Source organism: Balaenoptera acutorostrata, chromosome X, assembly GCF_949987535.1.
Source record: "Balaenoptera acutorostrata chromosome X, mBalAcu1.1, whole genome shotgun sequence".
Classification (NCBI taxonomy): Eukaryota; Metazoa; Chordata; class Mammalia; order Artiodactyla; family Balaenopteridae; genus Balaenoptera; species Balaenoptera acutorostrata.
The window spans coordinates 103,548,392-103,574,274 of NC_080085.1; the positions used below are offsets into that span (position 1 = coordinate 103,548,392).

Here is a 25,883-nt window from a genome sequence, read left to right on the forward strand (position 1 = left end):
TATCTGCACATGTTCTTTTCACTGCATTCCCTTGGCTCTCAAAAGGAAGTAATAAATTACTCTTTATAGTTTGTACACAGCTATATGTAAAGCCCCACCAGAACCAATCTGGACTATTTCCATGTGTGTCAACAGTTGGTCTATAACTTAGATCCTGTGAATAATCAGCTCTTTATGAAACCAGTTACATACAAGAGATAAATGTGGCGCCCTATTCTGTTTTTTGGACAGCTAAAAAACCTGATCAGATTTCTCAAAGTGGGAGTCATGGGGAAGGCAGATTTTCTTTTTCTTGCCTTCTCTACCTCATATGGGGCTTAAGTTTTTTGAAAAAAATCTTATTTCCTCTTGTCGCTACACCTCTGTGGCAGGTGATTTTTTTTTCTTGATTGACATTCAGAATATGTGCCACATGGAAATTTGAGCCTCTTCAAGGTTTTTTGTTTTTGTTTTTAAAATTTTTGTTATTGTTTTGATTGTACTTGTATTGTTTTACACATCCTTTTTGTGAAATATTTATTCCTTTTTTTAAAATTGGAATAACCTTGGTCCTAATCACCTCCGGATAAACAGGATTTTGTTACAGAGCAGTATATGTTTGCCAGGGAAACCAAGTAATTGGGGATATAAAAATTTTCATTCCTGGAAATTGTCCTTTATTAACATGAAATTATATCATCCAGGCACTGCAATTAAGTGGGCAGGCACTATTTTATACAGCTACCTTTTTTGTTTTTTAAACAAGCTTTAAAAAACCCCTAAACTGGGATTGTGTCTTAATCATCTTCCTATGTCTAGTCCCTGGTACATAGTAGATGTTCCATAAATGTTTGCTGAATAAAGGGGTTGATTTTCTGTTGAATGGCAAAAGTAATTTTTTTATCACACTGTTCTGATTAGAGGTCAAGGATTACTGAATTTGGCACATGAAGAGCATGGTAGTAGGACTCGATGCTTCTCTTGGTTCTGCCCCCAACTTAATTTGTGACTTCGGGGAAAGTCACTTAATCTCTCAGCACCTTGGTTTCTTTATCTGTAAAAAGAGGCTCTATGACTAGATGATCTTGAAGGCTCCTTTCAACACAAAGTTGTATCATCTGTGATCACTGCATTTAAAAAATTTAGGAATGGCATATGAATCATTTAAAGGCTTCTTACTGCATAACCCTGATAAGCGGCTGTAAGGGTATGTCTCTCCTTTGTGCTTTGAAGCAGATATCAAATTGTTCCTATTTGAAGAAAAATGTAAGGGGGGGTGTGAAAATAATTGGTGAAAAGTTACTTTTTAAAATTATTGTATCTAGAGCACTCTGTATTTTAGAGTTTTGCTCCAGTTAAAAAAAAAAAAAGAGCTGCAAACAAAAATAGGTTATCTCTCTTTAAAAGTAACGTAAATGTCTAATGCACATGAAACTTTTCATCCATACTGTAAATCAAAGAAGCACAAATTAAGACAGCAATAAGATATATTTTGCCTATCAAATTTGTAAACATTTAAAAATAACACTCATTTTTGGCAAGGGTATTAAGAAACAGGGACTCAGAGCAATGGGAGTGTATTTAAATTGGTACAACTGTTCTGGAGGGCAATTTGAGAGTTTCTCAAAATGCTGAAAAGTGTGTATACTTTTGACCTGCAATTCCACTTCTAGAGAAATTTATTTTAAAGCAATTTATCATGGAAGAGTACAAAATTTTATTCACATTAATGCTAATTATAGTGTTATATATCTAGGAAGACAAAAGATACAAACTCAAATCTCTTGGTTGTAAGACTATGGGTCACTTTAATTTTCTTCTTTACTTCTTTATGGTTTCTATATCTTCTGTAAATGTTTTTTAAAATATGGGCTTGTCTTTAATGAGTATGTAGAAGTATTTCCCTTCTCATTTCCAGTATTCAACACTTTTCTTGCTTTTATTTCTGAACAGGTCTCCAGGAAAGGTTGTGATTTCAACATTAAAGGTGAGTTGTGCTTTCTGAAAGTGATAAGTATATTTCTACAAATTGTATACACTTTTCATTCATTTTTCTCTTTTATGTAATTCTTCGTTTTCTGCTTTTGCTTGCTATTACTTATTTTTTGCTAAGTACTATTATCATTGTGTCTTACTCTAGGTGTGATTAGGTACTTTAGAAATACCTAATTAAATATTGTACTGTAAGGAAGGGACTATAAGTATTTTTTAGATTTCTGCTAATTTTTATTTGGTTTATAATTTTTAGAATAAAAGAACACTATAAAATACTTGTATTTGTGTGTGTGTGTTTTTAATTGAAAAAGTAATACTTGCATGACAGAAATATGGAGTAACCAAAACACTTGTATACTTCTTATGGGCACATGTATTGGTATCATAATTATATATAAAAATCAATCTTAGCCTTATATTCAAGCAAAGAAGTTTGATATTGAGACATTATGCCAATGAGAACCATTTTAAATACAAAAATATCACCAAACAGAACTATTTACATCAAATAGAATATATACTATATGTGTATGTTTGTGTATGGTTGTGTTTGTGTGTACGTCAGTACATATGTATGTATAATCTCAAACATGCTGTATTTTTTTTTCAGTTTCAGTGTCCCTACCTTCTGTTTATACACATTGGATATTGATCTGTTTGATAAATTGTGGTGTGTTCATATGGAATATTCTGTACCAGTGGCTATGAATGAATTAGTTATACACAATAACATGGATGAATTTCAGCACCATGGTGTTGAGTGGGGGAAATAAAACTAGTCACAGGAAAATACATGTAGTAAGATTCCATTTATATTAAGTCCAAAAGCATGCAAAACTAGAGAATATATTGTTCAGAGACACAAGCATAGTAAAACTATAAAGAACAGCAAGGGAATGATAAACACAAAGTTTAGGATATCAGTCATCTCTGAGGGGGAAAGAATGTAATGGAAATGGAGAAGGACATACAAGAGACTTGAAAGCTAATAGTAATACTGTTCTTTTTCTTAAACTGAGTACTTAAGAAAGGTTATATCATAATTCTTTATTCCTTATATTTTATAAAAATTCTTTTATATTAACTATTTAATAAAACCATTTTAAAAAACAACTCATGGACATGGTTAAAATTCACTCAGTGTGAAAAGAAGATGGTTGAAAATGTAGCTTCCCTCCCATTCTTCACCTTCCACTTCCCAGTCCTCCTATCCAGAGACTATTGCTGTTTATGCTTGTAGATTTTAAAAGCCACTTAGATCTTAAGATATTTTTAGGTTATAACAAATAGGTTTGGGGAATTTATTTTATCTCAGTAATTATAGATTGTCCTTAACTTGAATAAAATTAGATGCAAAATGTACATATTTAGTAAATAAATATGAAGTTGGATATAGTTCTTTTTTACTTTTTATTTTGAAATAATTATAGAGTCACAGAAAGCTGCAAAGATAGTACAGAGAAGTCCTGTTATCCTTCACCCACTTTCCCCAGTGGTTATGTCTTTAAATTATAGTACAATATCAAAACCAAGAATTTGACGGTGGTACAGTGTGAGTGTATAGTTCTGTGTCATTTTATTACATGTGTATATTTGTATAACCACCACCACAATCCAGATGAGATCTAGTTTATCACCACAGAGAGCTTCCTTTATAAAGCCACACCCACCACCTCCCCACATCATCCCTAACCCCAGGCAGCCAGCCACTAATCTGTTTTCCATCTCAATAATTTTGTCATTTGAGAATGTCCTATAAATGGAATCATATAGTGTGTGGCCTTTTGAGGTTGGCTCAAATGATTGAGATCCATCCAAGTTGTTGCATGTGTCAATGGTTTATCCCTTTTTGTCGTTAAGTAATATTCTATGATGTGGATGTACATGGGTTATTGAGTGTTTATTGTGTATAACAGTGTATCTACTGATACCTTAAGCAATCCAAAGAAAAGTTTGATATAGTTCCTATTTTTGATGACTTTACAACCTCACAGAAAAGATACATATATATAAGAAGGGATGATACACGAGGTATTGATGTTTGTAGACTAGAATAGACCTTAAGTACTACAGGGAGTTTGGAGGAGGAAGGGGGGACATAGAGCAATCGTGAGAGCACTGTTGCCTGGAATAGGAGAGAAGATTTTTTGGGAGGAAGTAGAACTTGTGTTAGGCTTTGAAAATTGGGAGAGATTTGCATAGGTGGATAGAGAAAAATTGGGAAAGCATTGTATGTTAGGTAATAGTATGAACTAATTAATATCCAAAGGCAGAGAATTTGCTGGGCGCATTGAAAGACTGGTGTGACTAATGTAAACATTTCAGGGGTGGAATGTTGGTAAAGTAAATTGGGGCCAGATTTCCATGAGCCTTGAATGTCAGGTTAAGAAATCTGGGCTTTAAAATTTTGAAGCAAGATATTTAAAGTCAATTTTTATATGTCTTACAAGATTTTTTGCTGGGGAATTAACAAAAGATAAGTGGTAGAAGGCTGGAAGAAAGTTTGGGGGAAAGAGACTAAGTGCAGAGAGAGCTATTAAGAGGTTAGAATGTCAAGACATGAGACTCCAACAGAGGGATGGTGTTGATAGGAATGGATGGATGCGTATGACAACTATTTAAGAGTTGTTTCCTGGTTTTTGTTTCTTGGTTTTTTTTCTCTACTCGGCAAAAAAGAGTGGCGGTCACATCTCAAACATTTTTTAAAATTTCACTTTAGTCACAGTTAATTACTCATTACTGATTACACAGTTACTTCCTCATTACTAAAAACCAGAAGTGACCTGAATTTTTTAGTAACTAACATTTTTAGCTTAATGTTCTTTAGTAGATAATAATGAAGATTTCTTTGAGTGTAGATCACTTTTGTTCAAATGATTTGTGAAACTGGGTCTTTTGTTGGATGTGCTTATTAAAATTAAAAAGCTCAATTCTTATAACTGAATACTATGAGGAGGGTACAAGCGGCTCTCTAATATCCAATACAGATGGAGGGAAACAGTGGTGTGAATTGCTAGAAATTGAATGCTCTATCATACCTTTTAAGAAAGCATGTATTTGAGGTTGTGATAGGTAGGAGTTAGAGAAATGGCCTAATGGTGGGAAGCTGGGATTTAGTAGGTACTGTGCTACAGTAATGGGGCAGCCCATCTCCAGAAAAAGGTAATAATTGAGGACTGTCTCAAGTCTAGCTAAGTTGGCATTGGTTGTCTGTAGGCACATGCTTGGCTTCCATTGCTTTGTCCTCAAAGCCTGATCGAGGTGCTAGGGGAAGGACCTGGACCTTAAAGCTCACTAAGGAGAGAATCATAGATGACTATATATACTAAATCAGGTTTTACTAAGAAATCTTCCAATTAACCTCTCTAGAGATCAGATCCTCTGGTAGGTGCCATATCATTCCTGAAAACTAGGACTTAACAGCAGTTTACCTTATAGGAGTTGATATCTTTCAAAAGTTCAAAGTCTAAGAGAGTTTTGTTAAAGTCAAATAAAATAGAAGCCTAATCATTGCTTGGCAGTTTTGGTCTGTGATCTTTGTAAGTATTAAAACAAATTAAATTGAGGTACAGGAATTATTAGTATGTATTTTTCTTAGGTTAACTTAGGGAAAATATCCATGGAATTAAGGTTGTACAGTGCTTCTGATTTCCCTACTAATGAACAGTTATTGGAGGGTAATTGGGTAAATACAGTTAATTTGTAGGACAGTTGAAGGTGTTTCTCCAATATGCATTAACCGTTCTTAATTATCATCAGCTTTCAAGAATTCTCTCTCATCTTGTCAAGATGGCTGTTTCAGGTGGTCAGGGAAGGCTTTTCTGATGTAATAATGCCTGAGCTATGACCCTAAAGATGGTAAGGAACCATCCAGTTGGCCAAAGTATAATTGTGTGGTTGTGATGGGAGAGGGAGGTGAGAAATATAGATGTCAAAGATGTAGGCAGGAGCCATATCATGTTAGGTGCTCATGGGCTGTGGTAGAGTTTAGATTTTATCTAATACTTCAAATTCCATGAAACAACTTTTCTCTAGAAGAATCTATATAAGAATTGGTAGTATTTCCCAAATGCTGGGAGGAATTCAATGAAACAACTTTTCAGCTTGAAGATATTGGAAGTCCTACAGAAATTTCTCTAGCACATTAAATCTTTAGCATTATAATAATCTCTGGAGTAGAGAGATTATTGGAGCCTATCCTGATACTTGTATAATTGCTACCTTAATACATACATACATCCTTATGTATCTTAGGTCACTTATCTGTCAAAAATGGTTATAGTGACTTTCTGACAAGCTCTGTGATGTACACCAAGAATTATGAAAAGTTTTTTTCTCAGTATTAGTAGTACATTCAAATTGCTGTACTTCTATAAATGTAAAGAAAACTTAAGATGGAAAAGAATATTGTGTTAAGATTTGCAAATGTATGATTATCTTACTTTACCCGAATTTTTTTTCCAACAGAAATGCAGCATCCATTTTACCTTCTCTAACCTCCCAAATATATATATATATGTACGTATGTGTATATGAATGTATACGTAGATATATATGTATTTTTGGTGGGTTTAATTTTTTTCATCTGTTACTGTTTTGGAGACTTCATTTAATACCGGTTAAATCTTGATTCCTTTTATCTAAAGCGTATAGAGTTTTTAAGAAAATGATTCTCTGAATATGGTCTTCCTCATTATGTACTTTTGTGTTTATTCATATTTATGAAGTGATACTTTGGAAAAAATAACAATTCTAATTCAACCCTTTGCTTAAGTCCTTAATCTTTTTAAGCTACAAAGGTACTTAGTAGTTCTTATCTTCCTGCACAGTTTTTTAATGTTAAAAAGTTGGGTACATGTAAAGGAAAATATCCTATTACAATAGAAAAATCGAAAATTGCTGATTGGTAACCTTCCTATGCAAATTAAATTGTCCCAATTGGCATAAAAATCTCTGGGCATCTATCAGTATACAAACATCTAAGCTCTTTATGGGCCTTTGATTTATTAATGCTATAATTTCTAATTTATACCCATTTTAAACAAAGTTTTAAAGAAAAGATATTTGGTCTTTGTTTCTTTTCTTTTTAAAATAGGAAGCAGAGAACTCTGCATACAAAGTTGGAAATGAGTCCCCTGTACAAGAATTGAAGCAAGATGTGTCTAAAAAGGTTTGTAAGATAAAATGTCAATATTAGTTTAGCAGATGTCATATTTTTATGGTATATTTAAAGTGGAAAATTTTTTATATTAGTATAGTGCCCTGTACGTGGTGGATGTTCAGTAAACGTTCCTGAATCTGTTGAATTTGTGATTGAAGGCGCATCAGGCTTTTTAGAAGGCATTTTGTAATCGAACTAATTGGTAATTTATCCTTGAATCAGTATTTTGAAAAATGTTTTGTAATGTGTTTTTATTTTTTATACTTGTATTTTTATTAGAGTAAGCTATAGCTACTCTTGAGGTTAGTACCAAGAGGTAAAGGTACTGAAAAACTCAGTGCAGCAAATTCTAATGTCTTGAGGAGTTAGAGGTTACAAGAAGTCATTACTCTTCTAGTACCTTTGATAACTTTTAAGGAATTGATCATATGAAGCTTCAGGGTTTGGTTTACTGGAAGAGACTGAGCATAAGATAAAAATGTTGGCAATGGGTTGTTCACAGTATCAGGATAAAACCCAAGGAGAAAGAATGGTGTGTGTCTTTTCATTTATACCAGTTTTGAGTGTTTTCTGTGCCCCAGGCACTGGTCTAGTGAGTGGATTTCCAGAGACCAATGCGACAACACATCCTCTATCTCAGAGTTTCTCAACAGCAACACCTTTGGGGTGAATAATTCTTTGTTGTGGGGGGAAGGAGAGATTGTTCTGTATATTGTAGACTGTTTAGCAGCATTCCTGGCTTTGACTCACTAGATGTCAACGTCCGCCCCCCCCACCCCCCCACCAACCCCTACCCCATCTTGACAACCAAAAATGTCTCCAGACATCACTGAATGTCTGAGGGAATGATACCGGGCAAAATCACCACCAATGTAGATTCATTGTTCTCCCCTTATGGAATTTAGAAATTAATGGACTACATATTTTAATATTGATCATACTTTTTTCCTTTAAAAAGAAAAATTTCCTTTTTGGGAAAAATGGTTTTGTGTATCAGCATGAATGAGCTAACAAGAGTGGTACCCTTTTTTTTTTTTAATCAGAAATTTCCCACAATTCTACACAAACAAACAGCTGTCTTGATTTTTTGGCATTCCCTTCTGGTTCTCACTCATTTGCTTTTTTTTTTTTTGGCCTATTTGTAGTGTAGATAGAATTTTGTTGGTGATGGTGTTGTTTTGTTTCTGACAGAATTTTATATTCTACCTTTTCCTCTTAACATTTTTTGATTTTCATCATATTTCTACATGATTTTAATACTCAGTTTTCATTTGGTCTATTAGCTTCCATCAAGCAAATGGATTATTATGTATCTAGCCATTTTTATTGTTGAAAACTTGAAAAGTTTCTGTTTTTCCACTAGAGCTTTTCTTTCCCTTTTTAAGAATTTTTTCTTGGGATAAATTACAAACAGGTAAGTATAGTTAGTAGCCCAAAAAAAGTGATTTTTAAGGAGAGTTTAGAAGCTGAAAAAATAGTAAACACTATGGAGCCATAGAGTGAGTCTTAAGACTCTAGGTATTACTTTTTAAGTTCTAGCCTTTTCTAGTGAATTAAGTATCCAACATTAATGATAAAGGCTGTGGGGTTCTACCCTGGATCAGGACACAATCCCTGTTCCCAGTAACTTACATTTTAGTAGAGAAAATTGGATAAACACAAAACTGAGTGTAATAAGTGTTCAGATAAATTTGCAAACTTTATAAGAACACAAAGGGAGGCTTTACTTTCTCCTTGAGGATAGGAATGGGGAAGGAGGACGTAGCATCTGAACTGGTTCTTGATGAATGGATAAGATTTGGGCAGGCAGAGATGGAAGAGGAAAGGCATAACCAAAGGCGTGGAGATGAGGAATGTGCAGAATGTTTGACGATGAGTCTAGAGACCAAAGTTAGGGCCAGATTATGGGAAGGCCTCTGATGTCATACTAAAACATCTGGTTTTTATTTTACAGTCGCTGTGAAAGCAATGATTTTTTTGAAGCAGGGAGGTGATAGGAAACAAACAGTTCCTTTAGCATGATCCTTTCTATGTTAGTCTTGATTCTCACTGTTCTCTTGTTCTTTCCCCATCTGCTACCTCCTGAAACCCGGCAGGGAACGGGGTTGGGGAAACAGGGCTAGGTACTGTAAATAGGTGCTATGGGGGCATATCAAGAGGTAGAAAACATGGGCCTTGTTTTCCAGGTGTGGAGAAAATATTTATATAGAGCTAGCTCATGTACTACTCTGTATTTATATTCTAGTTCATATTATAATGAACAGTAAGAGTGATAGGAATTCAGAAGAGGAAGAGATTGTCCTCAGGTAAGGGATTAGAGAAGGTTTAAGATTTTCAACCTTGTTTTAAGCCCTCTGATGGCATAGGCCTTTTCACTCTGCATAGTGATTATTTGAAACCTTTACATTCACCTCATGCTCACTGTGCCCACCTGCATCTGCTTACTTTCATCAGATAACCTTGCTTCCCACTGCATGTAGGTGTTAGAGGCTAAGAAGCCTGAATTCAGTCCTTTTCATCATCTCTCACTTCCCTCACCTGCAAACTTGTTTTCATCTTTTACCTCTTTTTCATGCCATTCCTGAGAATTTAGTATTCTTTTTTTTTCCTGTCCAAAGTAGAATGATATAATATAAAGAACACTGGATTCTTTGGAGAAAAACCCGGATTTCAGTTTTGACTTTGTAGCTTACTAGCTGTGGGACCTTGGGCGAAATACTTAATGCCTTTACCTCAGATTCCTGCTTTTGTAGAAGGGAGATAATCTAGCTCCCTCACAAGGCCTGTGTAAAGATTAACTGGCAAATGTGTGTACTGGGTCTAATACACAGCAGACCCTCTTTCCTTTCTTCTCCAGAAGTTGTTATCTTCCTTTCCATTGGCTCCTTCCCCTCTGCTTATAAAAATGCTGGATCATTTTCTTGCACCCTCTTCCATGTATAGCCAAGCTTTTTGAGAACATAGAGTGTGCTGGCTGTCCCTATGTCTTCACCTCTTATTCATTCGTAAATGTACTGTAATCTGGCTTCTGTTATTGCTAAAGTACTCAGAGCTCAGTAACTACCTAGTTGACAAATTAGGTGGACTCTAGTTAATATTTCTCTGGTAAAAGTAAGGTAGGTCTAGGATAAAAATTTGAAGATTGAGAAAAATTAATATGTAGAATATGCTGGGAAATCAGGGATGAATATTATTGAACGGCTTAATATCCAGTTCAACTTGGCATGAATTTGTAGTAGACCACATCAAGATAGTTCCATAACACATTCTGTTAACTTTCTGGAGCCAAAGAATTGAGAAAGCAGAAGTCATCCATGTCTCCGTGGTGGAAAGATAAGTGAGTGGGCTGGGAGATTTATTGTGTTAATAATAACAGGACTGGGTAGAAAATATATTTTCTTCTAAATGTTGGTAGGAGACGCAGAAAGCCTGCCTGTAGTTTTCAACTGTAGATAAGAAATAAAAGGGAAAAAAGGCAAGATGAGCTGGGTATTTGAACTCTTTTCATGGTCCTGCCATCTCTCTGCAGAGCAGGGGATTAGATGTAGCCTGTTTAAGAACATTAATCTCCCTGCATCTGCTGGCTTTCCATGTCAGGCTTGAGTTCAGAGCTGAACAACTTGAAATCTTGTACAAGGTGGTTTTTATTCTCATAGTTTTGTTAACTAGGCTCAAACCAGCAGGCAACTAACTTGGCATAAATATGTAAATGAACTATGACATGAAGCATCTGAATGTAAATTTAGGTTTAAACTTTCTTTTACAGGGTTGATTGAATTTTTGTGATTACACGTACTAACACAGATTCCCTATATAATGGTTAAGAGTACAGTGTCTGGAACCAAACTCCCTACTTTTATGCCAGCTTCGTCACTTACTAGCTTTGTGACCTTGGACAAATCACTTGGTCCCTCTGTGCCTTAGTTCCCTCATTTGTATAATGATGATAGTAAGAGTGCTATCTTACAAGGTTGTTGTAAAGATTAAAATACGTAAAGTGTTAAGAACATTGCCTGGCACATAGTAAGTACTATATAAATGATTAGCTGTTATTTTGTTCTTATAAATAGCTTCACTGTTTTTTTTTCAACTGCTTTTTAACCTTTCATCAGATTATTGAAAGTATTATTGAGGAGAGTCAGAAAGTACTACAGCTTGAAGATGACTCTTTGGATTCCAAAGGAAAAGGACAGTCTGATCAGGCTACTGCCAGTCCTATCATGGCTGGAACAGATCTTAGCAATATACCTGGATTGTTAGCCGTAGATCAAGTACTGCAGGAAGATTCCCAAAAGGCAGAGAATCAGGATGTATCTGAAGAAACTGAATTAGAATCAAAAAAATGTTTTCCTTCTGATGACACATGTGACAAGCCAGTAGATGAAACCACTAAGTTAACTGAAATAAGTTCAACTGAACAACAGCTTAATGTGCCTGAAACTGAAACAGAAGTGTTGAACAAGGAAGCAGTGGAAGTCAAAGAAAGTGATGTTCTAGAACCTGCGTCCTCACACTCCTTATCTACTAAAGATTTTGCTGTTGTGGAAGAAGTTGCTCCTGCCAAACCACCAAGACAGCTTACTCCAGAACCTGATATAGTAGCTAGTACAAAGAAGCCTGTTCCAGCACGCCCACCTCCTCCAACTAATTTCCCGCCTCCTAGACCCCCACCTCCATCTCGACCTGCTCCACCACCAAGAAAAAAGAAAAGCGAATTGGAGTTTGAGGCTCTTAAGACACCTGATCTAGATGGCAAGTATTCATTGAGAAATAGCTATTTTTGTGGGGAGTTTTTGGAGTTGAAACTTGAACTTTCTGATTTTTTTTTTCAGTTTTTGCTGTATATAACCACATTGATGACCAAGTTATAAAACTTATTTTAGTAATAGAAAGTCAAAATGTTTACATTGGTGTTGTTATATTACTGTAATTAAACATTTCAGCAGACTTTCAAATCTGTTACCATTGGAGAGCCAGTGTGGCATAGTGAAAAGAGCATAGGATTTGGACACTTACGATTTGAATTCAAGTCCTAGTTCTCTTCATGTGTAAGTTGTGTAGCCTTGAGGAATTTAACATATTTGAACCCTGGTTTCCCCATATATAAAACGAGAGTAATAAAACCACTTTTCTCAGAGGATTGTTCTAAGCATCAGCCAGATAAAGGTTAAAGCACTTTTCAAGCTATGTATAAGGTCTTATATAAATATTAGTTGTTGTTGTTGTTGTTATTATTATTGCAGTTCCCAAAGAGAATATTACATCTGATACTCTCCTAACTACAAACATGGCTTCAGAGAGTACAGTCAAAGATTCTCAGCCTTCTCTTGATTTGGCAAGTGCTACCAGTGGAGATAAAATAGTTACTGCCCAGGTTGGTGAATTTGTGTTATATTTGATACAGGCTTTCTCAACTTTCTGCAACTGGCTGGTTTGTTGATGGTTTTGGTTTTGGTTTTGGTTTTGGTTTTGGTTTGTTGATTGTTGAACCTTCTTTTCTTCTCCAGGCCAAATATTTCCTTGTCCCCAAAACCTGGCTACCTTACATCCCTTGTCTAGCTCTGCTACTTAAGTAGCTGGCTGATTCTGGCAAGCTATTTAACATCTGAGTCTGAGATGGCTCATTGATGAAATGAGGGGAAAACCTTCCTTGAAGGTTTCTTGCAAGGTTGAAATGAGCTAGGGTATGCCAAGTACCTGGCATGTAGTAGGTATTCAAAAAGTGACAGATGCTGCTATATGTAATATTTATTAATAAATACCAACTATAATCTTCATTTATCTGACCTATAGTGGTCAAAATTGGGGACTTTTATTTTTTATAATTTCCTTTTCCTAATCATGAAAATAAAACTTCATACACTAGGCTATATATCCATATATGAGGCAATAGAAAGGACTTGATAACATGAATTTCTACCACCGCCAAATTCTGGGATTCAAGGGGGTTACTTATGTGGTAGCTGTGGTTAGAGCAGGTTAGCCGACTGGGAGATACTATCATACTAAGCGAAGTAAGTCAGACAGAGAAAGACAAATACCATATGATATCGGAATCTAAAAAAAAAATGATACAAATGAACTTATTTACAAAACAGAAACATACAGACTTGGAAAACAAACTTATGGTTACCAAAGGGGAAAGGTGGGGGGAGGGATAAATTAGGAGTTTGGGATTAACGTATACACACTACTATATATAAAATAGATAATCAACAAGGACCTACTGTACAGCACAGGGAACTCTGCTCAATATTCTGTAATAACCTAAAAGGGAAAAGAACTTGGAAAAGAATAGATACATGTATATGTATAACTGAATCACTTTGCTGTACACCTGAAACTAACACAACATTGTTAATCAACTATACTTCAATATAAAATAAAATTTTTTTAAAAAATCAAGGATTCTGTGGCCACTGGAACTTGGAATAAAATTCAAAGCACATACACACATAAAAAGACACTATAGTCTTTTCAGAGCCTTAGAGCAGAGGTCAACAGTGGCCTGATTTTGTAGGGTCCCCAAGCTAAAAATGGTCTTTATATTTTTAAAGGGTTGTTTTTTAAAAAAGAATATGCAACAGACACTATATATGAAGCAAAAAGCTTAAAATATTTACTATCTGGCTCTACAGAAAAAGTTTGCCAACCCCTACCCTCAAGATAGCCATGTGTATAGCTCTGATTAATGGCAGTATTAGTGCTGGCATTTTACTGGTAGAGAACTGCTTTTGGGCCAGGTTCAAATAGAACATTTATTTGCTTTCAAGACTACTCAGACATTATTTCATGAGCAGCAACACTTTTGGTACCTAATGTTTTTCAGCATGCTGGGAATAATAAAAGACTGAAATGGAGTGCTCCATTTAAATTTTTAGTAGGCTCCATTATCTGTATTATGGAATTCTTTAGAACTGTGTGTGGTAATGAATAATTGAATATTTATAGAAATTGATTCAGTCTACTTTCTGTTTATAAAATTATAATTTCAGGAAAATGGAAAAGCACCTGATGGGCAGACAATAGCAGGTGAAGTGATGGGCCCTCAGAGACCTAGATCCAACTCTGGGAGAGAGCTTACTGATGAGGTATAATTAGATTTTTTTGTTCTTGAAAACATAAAATATAAAGGTCATGATGAGAAGATGAAAAAATTCTAGAGATGAATGGTGATGATGGTTGCACAACAATGTAAACGTACTTGATGCCGCTGAACTATACAATTAAAAGTGGTTAAAATGGTAAATTTTGTATTATATATATTTTACCATGATTTTAAAAAATTAGCTTTATTGCTGTTAGGCAAAAAAATCATAATGTAGAGGAAAAAATGAAAATTGAAGATTGTCTTAGTTTTTTTTTTTTTTTAATATGCTGGAGTTTGAACTCTGACTTAAACTTGCCCTTTCACATAATTATATGGTGGAATAAGTGTATTGAAAGCAAGGCCTATGTTTTATAGAAAATGGGCTTAAAAAAAACTTGATATTATAGGTATATGTTTTTATACATATTAGATTATGTACAGTGTATACAGACTCAATGTTTAATTCTTACCTTAAAATTTAGTATACATCTATTGGCCGATTTATTCAGAATGAAGTTTTGAAGCAAAATCTTAATTTTTGTTTCTTTTAAACAGTACATTTAAAAAAATTATTGTACTTTGGAAAACAGTTTGGTAATTCCTCAAAATATTAAGCATCGAGTTACCATGACCCAGCAATACCAATCCTATGTATACACCAAAGAGAAAGGAAAACATACATCCACACAAAAAATATACATAGGTGTTCATATTAGCGAAAGTGTGGAAACGACACAAATGTCCAACACTGATGAATGGATAAATAAAATGTAGTATATCCATCCATGTGGACTATTTTTTCGCAATTAAAAGGAAAGAGATACATGCTGCAATATGGATGAACCTTGACAGCATGATGCTAAGTGAAAGAAGCCAGTCACAGAAGACTACATACTATATGATTTAATTTATATGAAATGTCCAGAATAGGCAAATCCATAGAGGAAAAAAGTAGATTCGTGATTGCCAGGGACTGGGAGGAGAGGGGAATACGGCATGACAGCTAATGGGTATATGGTTTCTTTTGGGGGAGGTAGAAGTGTTCTAAACTTAGATAATGGTGATAATTGCACAACTCTGTGAATGTACTCAGAACCATTGAATTATACGCTTTAAATGAGTGCATTTTGTGGTGTGGAAATTGTATCTCACTAAAAATGTTTAAATTGTACATAGTACTGAATGTATCTAGAAAGTTCTTAGCTTGAATTTTTGAGGATTTTGTAGATTCAAAAAGAAAATTAAATTATAGGTACTCTCGGTGTTATTTTTTACTTCAGGAAATTTTAGCCAGTGTAATGATTAAGAATCTGGATACTGGAGAAGAAATACCTTTGAGTCTTGCAGAAGAGAAACTGCCAACAGGTATTAATCCTCTCACTCTACACATCATGAGGAGGACTAAGGAATATGTAAGGTATGGCCTAATGTTATTATTTATCATTTGTAGTATTTCATTCAGAATGGTGAAAAGTTCTCTGTTTATGAACTATGAGAGTCCCTAATTTGGTTTCATTCAGTCTTCTAATTTTAAAGTTAGAATTAAAATTAGAGTTAGTTAATGTATGTATTCTTAAACTTTTTTCTCTCTCTTTTTTAAAATGAGCTTTTTTTTTAAGATTCCACATATAAGTGATATCATAAAGTATTTGTCTTTCTCTGTCTGATTTATTTCATTTAGCTTAATGCTCCCAAGGTCCATCCATGTTGTCACAAATGGCTGGATTTCCTTCCTTTTTATGGCTGAATAATATTCTTCTGTGAGAGTGTGTGTGTGTGTGTCACATTTTCTTTATCCAGCTTTGTTCTCAAGGTTGTACAATTACTTGGGGAAAAATATATATATATCTTAAATCTCATAGTATTTGGTTTGTCTTCTTTTAAAATGATTTATATTGGATTGGCCAAAAAGTTTGTTCGGGTTTTGCTATAACATCTTACAGAAAACCCGAACAAACTTTTCGGCCAACCCAATATTATACTAGAGACAATATTAGAACACATGAAGCTAAAAAGCCATGTGGGATAAACTCCTGGTCTTCTGAAACCTTGCTTTAAGGATCAGAAATGTTATAAATAATTGTATTGTCTTTTTAGGGTCAGAAAGTGTCTTTAGAGTGAGGTGATTGACTTTACTGTGAGATGTATGTAGAACTAAGAAATAATATCTGTGAAAGCAAAGCTTTCACATGATGTGCCTGGTAAGTAAGGAGGGAGATATTTATAAGTTAATGTGTCATTTCTGTGCAGCATGTTTTGCCCAGCAAAAAGCCTTGTTTGTGTTAGGTTTTTCTTAAATTCCTAAATTGCATTCATTTGCATTTTGTACATTGCACCTTGCTTAAAGATTCTACTCTATGATCTTTCAGGTCTTTAAATTCTCAGGGTCATCATTTAAATTAAACTTATATAAAGCATGTTAACATTTTTTTCTTACACTGATTAGCTAATTGTATACTAAGTATACATAGAGATTTTTGAGAAGTATTGGGGAAATGGCTTCTTATAAAATGACTACTTCTTCTTGTAGTAATGACGCAGCACAGTCAGATGATGAAGAGAAGTTACAGTCTCAACAAACAGATACTGATGGTGGAAGGTTAAAACAGAAAACGTGAGTTACAGTACATCCCTTTTCTTCATTTCAGGCTTTTATTTAAAAGAAAAAAATATATATATATATATATGAGAGCTGCCATATTTTAAATCTATACTCTGTCCAGTTTATATGTCCATCCACCACTACCACTCCCTGCCCTCAGGCAATGGATTATGAGTTCCTTGAGGCTGTCTTGGTCATTTTTATAGCATCTGACATACAGTAAATGATCAATACATTTTGCATCATGCTTGTATTTTTCTGATGGTAGGTGCCAGAAGTGTAGGTAGAAGAACATGATTGTCCTTGAAGTTGCTTTTTCCATTTCTCATCTCTCCAAATCCTATTTCTTTCTAAACCCAACTACGTGAGATTCTTCCTGACTACTCCAGTTCATAGTAAAGTTTTTCCTGTTCTCAATTTCAATGACACCTATTGTCTACATAACTTACATTTGCTGTTTATATTTTATATTATCTTAAACTGTTTTCTGACTTTAAAAAATAAGATAAATACATGTTAAACAACTAGACCATATGTTGCAAAAGGATTTTGATCACACCATTCTTCTTTTTCCCCTATAAAAATCTAGCACAGTGCTGGACATGTAGGTTTTGCTTGATTATACACAAGTCACTTAATTGGCAATAATTCAGTCTAAGGCCTAAAATGAGTTCTCCACTCAAGTCTGATCTTTTCCTAGTGTGGCAAGTATAGCAAAGAAAGCATTGAGATTTTTTACAGCAGGTATGCCCACAGTGGAGGTATATGATAACATCTCAGCTATCTGGACCTTGGCCTTCTAGCAATGGCAACTATCAGGAACCAGAGAATTAGAATTATTCAGGAGACATATAGACATCCAGGGAAGATGTCACTTGCTCCATGCACTAAAGCTCATTATTTTTTAAAAGAAAAGCTCCTCAGGTTTATTCAAAGCCTTTATACTTACTTCTTACATAATTTCTAAAAATCTGGTCATCTGGTATCTGATCTCAGAGCAAAATAGAAGCAGCAAACTGACATGTAAATCAGCACATAGGAATGTCAGATAATACTCTGATTGCAAGAGAGGAATCAGGAAAATGATAGAAAAGGACTCACACATTGCACAACCATTTCACATGGCAGTGCTTTCAACTTCTTCTCATGTTGTGACATACAGAACATGATATTATTTGCACTGAACCCTGGGGTAAACTGATGAGGCAGCTGATGGCCAAAAGAGACTGGCCCAGGGTTCTGGTTTCTCTGGGCCCTACCCTGTTGCCTTGAAGGCTGAGAGGGGAACCAATATTATGGCTCACTTGCAATCCATTTGAAAAGCCTTGAATGTATTAAAGAATAGTAAAGATGGTAACTGACCCTATTTATTAAAGAAAGAAACTTATCGAGCATTAAGTGCCATTGAAGAGGGCACAAAAGTATGTATTTTAGAAATGTTCTCATCCAAAATGATTAAAATATCTGTTTTCTTGCTTAAAGTAGTACTAAACCTATAGTTAACCAGAAAATATAACTTCAGAGTTATAGGTAGCAGAGACCTTATTGTGATTTTAAAAATGGTTTATCTGTTTTTAATCTCTATATCTGTATTTAATCTCTGTAGCACAGATATAGAGAACAAATTAGTGGTTACCAGTGGGGAGAGGGAAGGGGGGAGAGGCAAGATAGGGGTAAGGAATTAAGAGGTACAAACTACTATGTGTAAAATAAATAAGCTACAAGGATATATTGTACAGCATGGTGAATATAGCCACTATTTTACAATAACTTTAATTTTTATTTTATATTGGAGTATAGTTGATTTACAATAGCATGTTAGTTTTACAGGTGTACAGCAAAGTGATTCAGTTATACATATATCCATTCTTTTTCAGATTCTTTTCCCATATAGGTTATTACTCAATATTGAGTAGACTTCCCTGTGCTATACAGTAGGTCCTTGTTGATAATCTATTTTATATATAGTAGTGTGTATATGATAATCCCAAACTCCTAATTTATCCCTCCCCCCCCACCTTTCCCCTTTGGTAACCGTAAGTTTGTTTTCGAAGTCTGTGAGTATATTTCTCTTTTGTAAATAAGTTCATTTGTATCCTTGTTTTTAGATTCCACATGTAAGTGATATCGTGTGATATTTGTCTTTCCCTGTCTGACTTACTTCACTTAGTATGATAACCTCTAGGTCCGTCCATGTTGCTGCAAATGGCAGTATTTCATTCTTTTTTTATGACTGAGTAATATTCCATTGTATATATGTACCACATCTTCTTTATCCATTCCTCTGTTGATGGACATTTAGGTTGCTTCTGTGTCTTGGCTATTGTGAGTAGTGCTGGTATGAACATTGGGGTGCGTGTATCTTTTCAAAGTATGTTTTTCTCCAGATATATGCCCAGAGAAGTGGGATTGCTGGATCATATGGTAGTTCTTTTAGTTTTTTAAGGAACCTCCATACTGTTCTCCATAGTGGCTGTACCAATTTACATTCCTACCAACAGTGCAAGAGGGTTCCCTTTTCTCCACACCCTTTCCAGCATTTATTGTTTGTAGACTTTCTGATGATGGCCATTCTGACCAGTGTGAGGTGATACCTCATTGTAGTTTTGATTTGCATTTCTCTAATAATTAGTGATGTTGAGCATCTTTTCGTGTGCTTTTTGGCCATCTGTATGTCTTCTTTGGAGAAATGTCTATTTAGATCATCTGCCCATTTTTTGATTGGGTTGTTTGGTTTTTTTTGATATTGAGCTGCATGAGCTGTTTTGTATATTTTGGAAATGAATCCCTTGTCTGTCACTTCGTTTGCAAATATTTTCTCCCATTCTGTGGGCTTTCTTTGTTTATGGTTTCCTTTGCTGTGCAAAAGCTTTTAAGTTTAATTGGGTCCCATTTGTTTATTTTTGTTTTTATTTTCATTACTCTAGGAGGTGGATCCAAAAAGATCTTGCTGCGATTTATGTCAGAGTGTTCTGCCTATGTTTTCCTCTAAGAGTTTTGTAGTATCTGGTCTTACATTGAGGTCTTTAATCCATTTTGAGTTTATTTTTGTGTATGGTGTTAGAAAATGTTCTAATTTCATTCTTTTACATGTACCTGTCCAATTTTCCCAGCACCACTTATTGAAGAGACTGTCGTTTCTCCAATGTATATTCTTGCCTCCTTTGTCATAGATTAATTGACCATAGGTGGAGTATAATCTATAAAAAGTTTGAATCACTACATTATACACCTGAAACTAATATAATATTATAAATCAACTATACCTCAGAAAAAAAGGTTTACCTGGGAATTCCCTGGTGGTCCAGTGGTTAGCACTCCGCACTTTCACTGCCGAGGGCCCGGGTTCGATCCCTGATCAGGGAACTAAGATCCCACAAGCCGTGTGGTGTGGCCAAAAAAAAAAGGTTTATCATCTGTGTTTTATGATTATCAAAAGTAATACAGAAATGGGTAAAAAAGAAAATGAAAGTCTCTCATACTCGCACCCCCAGAAATAATCTTTAGGTATGTTCACCATAGAATTTTTTTTTTAATTTATTTATTTTTGGCTGCATTGGGTCTTCATTGCTGTGCGCGGGCTTTCTCTAGTTGCGGCGAGCGGGGGCTACTCTTCTTTGCCGGGTGTGGGCTTCTCATTGCAGTGGCTTCTCTTGTTGTGGAGCACAGGCTCTAGGCGCGTGGGCTTCACTAGTTGTGGCACGCAGGCTCAGTAGTTGTGGCTCGTGGGCTCTAGAGCGCAGGCTCAGTAGTTGTGGCACACGGGCTTAGTTGCTCCACGGCATGTGGGATCTTCCCAGACCAGGGATCGAACCTGTGTCCCCTGCATTGGCACGTGGATTCTTAACCACTGTGCCACCAGGGAAGTCCCCACCATAGAATTTTTTTTCTCACAAAAGTGAAGTTATACTGTGTCTATAGTTTATTGACTTTTTAAAAAAAATACCTATTATGTAATGGACATCTCTTCATATCAGTACCAATTGTAACATATTGTAGTCTTTCTGTCAGTTAGACATGGGAGTTTGGTGCTGCAGATAAAATCGTTAGGAAGACAATCGTAGTCTCTACCCTCATAGAGCTTCCAGTTAAATAAGAGAAACAGACACTAAACATGTAATTACACAGATAAATCTAACTATGTTTGTAGTAATTACTATCAAAGAATATATGGGGTGCTATGGGAGTGTATAACAGGAAAATCTGTTCTAAAGAGTCACGGAGGGCTTTTTTAAAAGAGAGCTATTTGTTCTGAGACCTAAAAGATGAGTAGAAATTAGCCAAGGGAGAAGTGTTCCAGGCAGAAATAACTACCCATCCAAAGGCCTTGAGGTGACTAAAAGCTTGGTACATTTCAAGAACTGAGGTTAGGGCTTCCCTGGTGGCACAGTGGTTAAGAATCCACCTGCCAATGCAGGGGACACGGGTTCAAGCCCTGGTCTGGGAAGATCCTACATGCCGCGGAGCAACTAAGCCCGTGTGCCACAACGACTGAGCCTGTGCTCTAGAGCCCGTGAGCCACAACTACTGAGCCCACGTGCCACAACTACTGAAACCCACACGCCTAGAACCCGTGCTCCACAACAAGAGAAGCCACCGCAATGAGAAGCCTGTGCACCGCAACAAAGAGTAGACCCCGCTCGCCGCAACTAGAGAAAGCCGTGCACAGCAACGAAGAACCAAAGCAGCCAAAAATAAATAAATTAATTAATTAATTAATTTTTTAAAAAAAAGAACTGAGGTTAGTCTCATTTATTTTATTGCATTCCATTGTAAGGATATACCATAACTTATTTATCCATTCCTCTGTTAATGAAAATTCAGTTTATCTCTACTTTTTATCTATTCTAAACAATATTGCAGTGAACATCTTTGTATATATGCTTGGCACCTTTTTCAAATACTATCCTAAATTTCATGAGCTCCCGTGAATTGGTAAAAATTTACCCCTGGTCTGTAAATTTTGTTCGGTTTTAAATATCATGTATGGTGCTTTGTTTTTTATAATTTTAATATATGAAATTTGAGACTTAGATAATTGAAAAAGCAATAAATAAGTCCTATTTATGCAAGCCTGAGATGCATATTTGCATTACATTGTGTTTGGGAATACCTACTGGGAAAGCTCAGCCTAACTATGTTGCATGCTAATACCCAAATGGAAAGAGAAGGGACAAGGGGCATCTTAGGCTACCAAAGCATTTTATTTTATAAGTAAATACCTCTTTACAGTTTCTTTGTATTGGTAAAATATGTTCTTAAGGATGACTCCCTAGGGCTTCCCTGGTGGCGCAGTGGTTGAGAGTCTGCCTGCCAATGCAGGGGACACGGGTTCGAGCCCTGGTCTGGGAAGATCCCACATGCCGCGGAGCGGCTAGGCCCGTGAGCCACGACTGCTGAGCCTGCACGTCTGGAGCCCGTGCTCCACAACAAGAGAGGCCGCGACAGTGAGAGGCCCGCGCACCGCAATGAAGAGTGGATCCCGCTCGCTGGAACTGGAGAAGGCCCTCGCACAGAAACGAAGACCCAACACACCCAAAAATAAATAAATAAATAAATTAGAATTTAAACTTTCTTTAAAAAAAAAGGATGACTCCCTAGAGCAGTCTTCTCAAAGCAATTCTCTTGCAGATTCATGGCCTCACCCCCAGACCCTCTAAATCACATGTTCCGGGGATGGGGCCCAGGTATCTGCACTTTAAAACACTCCCCTCCCACTCCGTTCCCACCAAGTGATTATTATCCACCACTGAAAACTAGTGCTCTAGAGGATATGATATTGTACACTGCGGGGAACTGCCTATATTTCCTTTGTAGCCATATTGATTTGAGTATATTTATTCCATAGAACAAGGGATTTGGGAACTCAAAGACCTACTATGTATATACAAAAGGAGTTATTTCAAAATGATACACTTTACCAGTCACAGCTCATGAGATTTTCTGTGAATTGTTGAACTTTTACAGTTAGTTGAGTTAATAAGAAGTAATTTGGGTTGGGTTTTTTGTTTTTGTTTTGTTTTTTGGTATTTTTGTTAAGGACTCAACTAAAGAAGTTCCTAGGAAAATCAGTAAAGAGAGCAAAGCACCTTGCTGAGGAATACGGCGAACGTGCTGTAAATAAAGTTAAAAGTGTTAGAGACGAAGGTAAGTGAAATAGAACATTTCAACTGAATACTTAATTGATTTGTAATCATTTAAATTTAGCCTGTAGTTTGTAAGAAGCATTCTATTTTATTGAAAGTAATAAACCTTAATAGCTAATATCTTAGCATTTCAATAAATCATGTTACTCTCACTATCAATTTTATGAGTGGGAAGAAAAATGAATTTATGCATCTTAAACATGAATTTGTACATACTTTGTGACTAGCAACCTGGAAGAGTTGAGTGTTCAGTAATCAGTTGTAAATTCGTTTTGTAAGGCTCTTTAGTGTTTATAAATATTCTCAAAATTAGGTAAATTTTCTGAATTTCCACACCTTAACTTCCTATGCCTTTGTTATAATTGTGCTCATTTGTTTTATTTAATAAACACCTACATAGTATTTATTCTGTGCCAGACACTGTTCCAAACACTTTCACCTGTGTTAACTCATTTAATCCTCTTAAAAACTCTATGAGGTAAGTACCATTATTATCCCCATTTTATAGATGAGAAAACTGAGGCACAGAAAGGTCAAATACCTTGCCCATAGTCACACAGATAATAAATGGCAGAGCTGGATTTGGACCCAGGCAATCTGGTACCAGATTCCATGCTGCTAACCAATATGCTATTTAGTAATAGACAGATTTTGCTTTTCCAATTAATGAATTTTCTTGGTAAGCAGTACTTATGAAAATATGACAGTAGCAACATCTACATTAGCTAGTGATGATTTCTCTTGCTTTTCTATTCAGTGTTTCATACTGATCAAGATGATCCTTCATCAAGTGATGATGAAGGAATGCCATACACAAGACCAGTTAAATTCAAAGCAGCACATGGCTTCAAAGGACCTTATGATTTTGATCAGATCAAAGTGGTACAAGATCTTAGTGGTGAACATATGGTAAGCAACCTTTTTATTTTTCAGGATTGATTCTGTTTTCATTGAGAGAAATACTTTGGTTTCTATAAAGCTGATGTCTTATGTATGTAATTTTGCTAGCCTGAGCCATGAAGAGTGAATTGATAATAATATGATTTAATGAATAGGTAATGCAAAGTCTGTCTCTGAATCATTGTTCAAGAAGTGACTTATTGAATAAGTAAACTCTAGGCCTGTATTATTAAGAAAGCTATGCAAACTTTCTTTTACCAGAGAAAGGTACCAAACTTTAAAGCAGTTAAGGGTGATCTGTCACTTTGAACAATGTTTAAAATGCTCCCTGGTATATTTTAAATAATTTATACAAATATTTCAGAAGCTCAATATATTTTGTAAAGTGACAGAACAAGGAGAGAGGTAGAGGTACAAGTTGTCTATCAGAGTTAAAATGTACCAAAGTAGATATAAAGTTCACAAATACATTACAGTTACCCCCTGAAAATGCTAGGAACACAGGGAAGGCAGTAATAAACTCAGAACTGGGTAAGTGATACTGTTGGTCTTTGATCAGGGAATCTACTTATCTATTTAGATTTTAAATCTAAAAGTTAGCTTACACCTATCAGTTGGCAGCCAGATTTGACTTTACTTTGGTGCTTATAATCTACACATAAAGCGTTTGAGTTGTATAGCACAGGGAACTATATTCAATATCCTGTGATAAACTATAATGGGAAAGAATATGAAAAAGAATGTATATGTATAACTGAATCACTGTGCTGTACAGCAGAAATTAACACAACATTGTAAATCAACTATACTTCAATAAAATAAATTTTTTAAAAAGTTTCAATTGATTATAGTAACTTCCTTAAGGAATCTGATGAATTTCCTTGTACTGTATTGATTCTCTTTCATTATTTCCAGTTTTAAGTAAATCTCATTGCAGTAGGCTCCAAATGACAAATTTCTTAACATACTTGAATTTTGTGGAAATGAATGTTATTCCAGTAAATAAACTGTTACCTCTAACTTGGATGATCTTTTTGACCTGCATAGATGTGTGTTATAATAGTGGTTATAACAATATTTGTTGTAATAGGATTTGGCCTTTCCAATTTAAGCGTTCACATTCTTTACTGTGCCCGCCCCCACACACACACATACTTCCGCACTGTTTTTAGTACTGTCTGTCTGGGAATTTTAGCCATATGCTGCAAAACCTTTTTTCTGGGGAGAAAAATAGAATGAGACCACACCATTCCAACACTTCTAAATGACCAGTGCTGTGAGGGTCACTGCTAAGCTGGGCCTTATTCTTCCCTCAGCCCTGGTCAGGAGTTGTTATTGCTATTCTGAGATCTGTGCCCCCTCCTATCCCACTCGCCCTCATATTCAGCTAGGAGACTGAGGACCCCAGACTAGGATTTGTTCTTTTGCAATGAAGGTTTCTGGCCACCTCAGATCTCCCATTTCCATTAATATGTGGACAAGGTTTTGGGTCTTGAAGTTGTTAGTTTATTTTTATTTTTTAATAAATTTATTTATTTTATTTTTTTAATTTTTGGCTGCGTTCAGCCTTCGCTGCTGCGCGTGGGCCCTCTCCAGTTGCAGCGAGCAGGGACTACTCTTCGTTGAGTGCACGGGCTTCTCATTGCGGTGGCTTCTCCTGTTGCGGTGCCCGGGCTCTAGGCACACAGGCTTCAGTAGTTGTGGCTCACCAGCTCTAGAGCGCAGGCTCAGTAGTTGTGGTGCACGGGCTTAGCTGCTCCGCGGCATGCGGGGTCCTCCTGGACCAGGGCTCGAACCCGTGTCCCTTGCATTGGCAGGCAGATTCCTAACCACTGCGCCACCAGGGAAGCCTGAAGTTGTTAGTTTAGATTATGCAAACTGCAACTATCTTTTCCCTCTCTTCTAAAAGTCCCTTTTTGTGGTATTATAGCATCATTGGGCTATTGGCCTTAAGTGGTGTTAGTTATGTGAGCATTATCTTAGTGTATAGTAAGTCCCCTACATACGACC

At 35.8% G+C, this 25,883-nt stretch overlaps 1 protein-coding gene across 1 annotated transcript in view; it reads left to right on the forward strand.

Annotated features, from left to right (window-relative positions):
- The window catches only part of WDR44 (WD repeat domain 44), an 80,683-nt gene that overhangs the window by 21,630 nt on the left and 33,170 nt on the right, over positions 1-25,883 (forward strand). Inside the window, exons 2-10 of the mRNA XM_007178371.3 lie at positions 1,933-1,966; positions 7,070-7,144; positions 11,248-11,887; positions 12,379-12,509; positions 14,131-14,226; positions 15,506-15,642; positions 16,756-16,839; positions 22,868-22,974; positions 23,731-23,882. Of these exons, the coding sequence (XP_007178433.2) occupies positions 1,933-1,966; positions 7,070-7,144; positions 11,248-11,887; positions 12,379-12,509; positions 14,131-14,226; positions 15,506-15,642; positions 16,756-16,839; positions 22,868-22,974; positions 23,731-23,882 (1,456 nt within the window). The remainder of the gene's footprint in view (positions 1-1,932; positions 1,967-7,069; positions 7,145-11,247; positions 11,888-12,378; positions 12,510-14,130; positions 14,227-15,505; positions 15,643-16,755; positions 16,840-22,867; positions 22,975-23,730; positions 23,883-25,883) is intronic.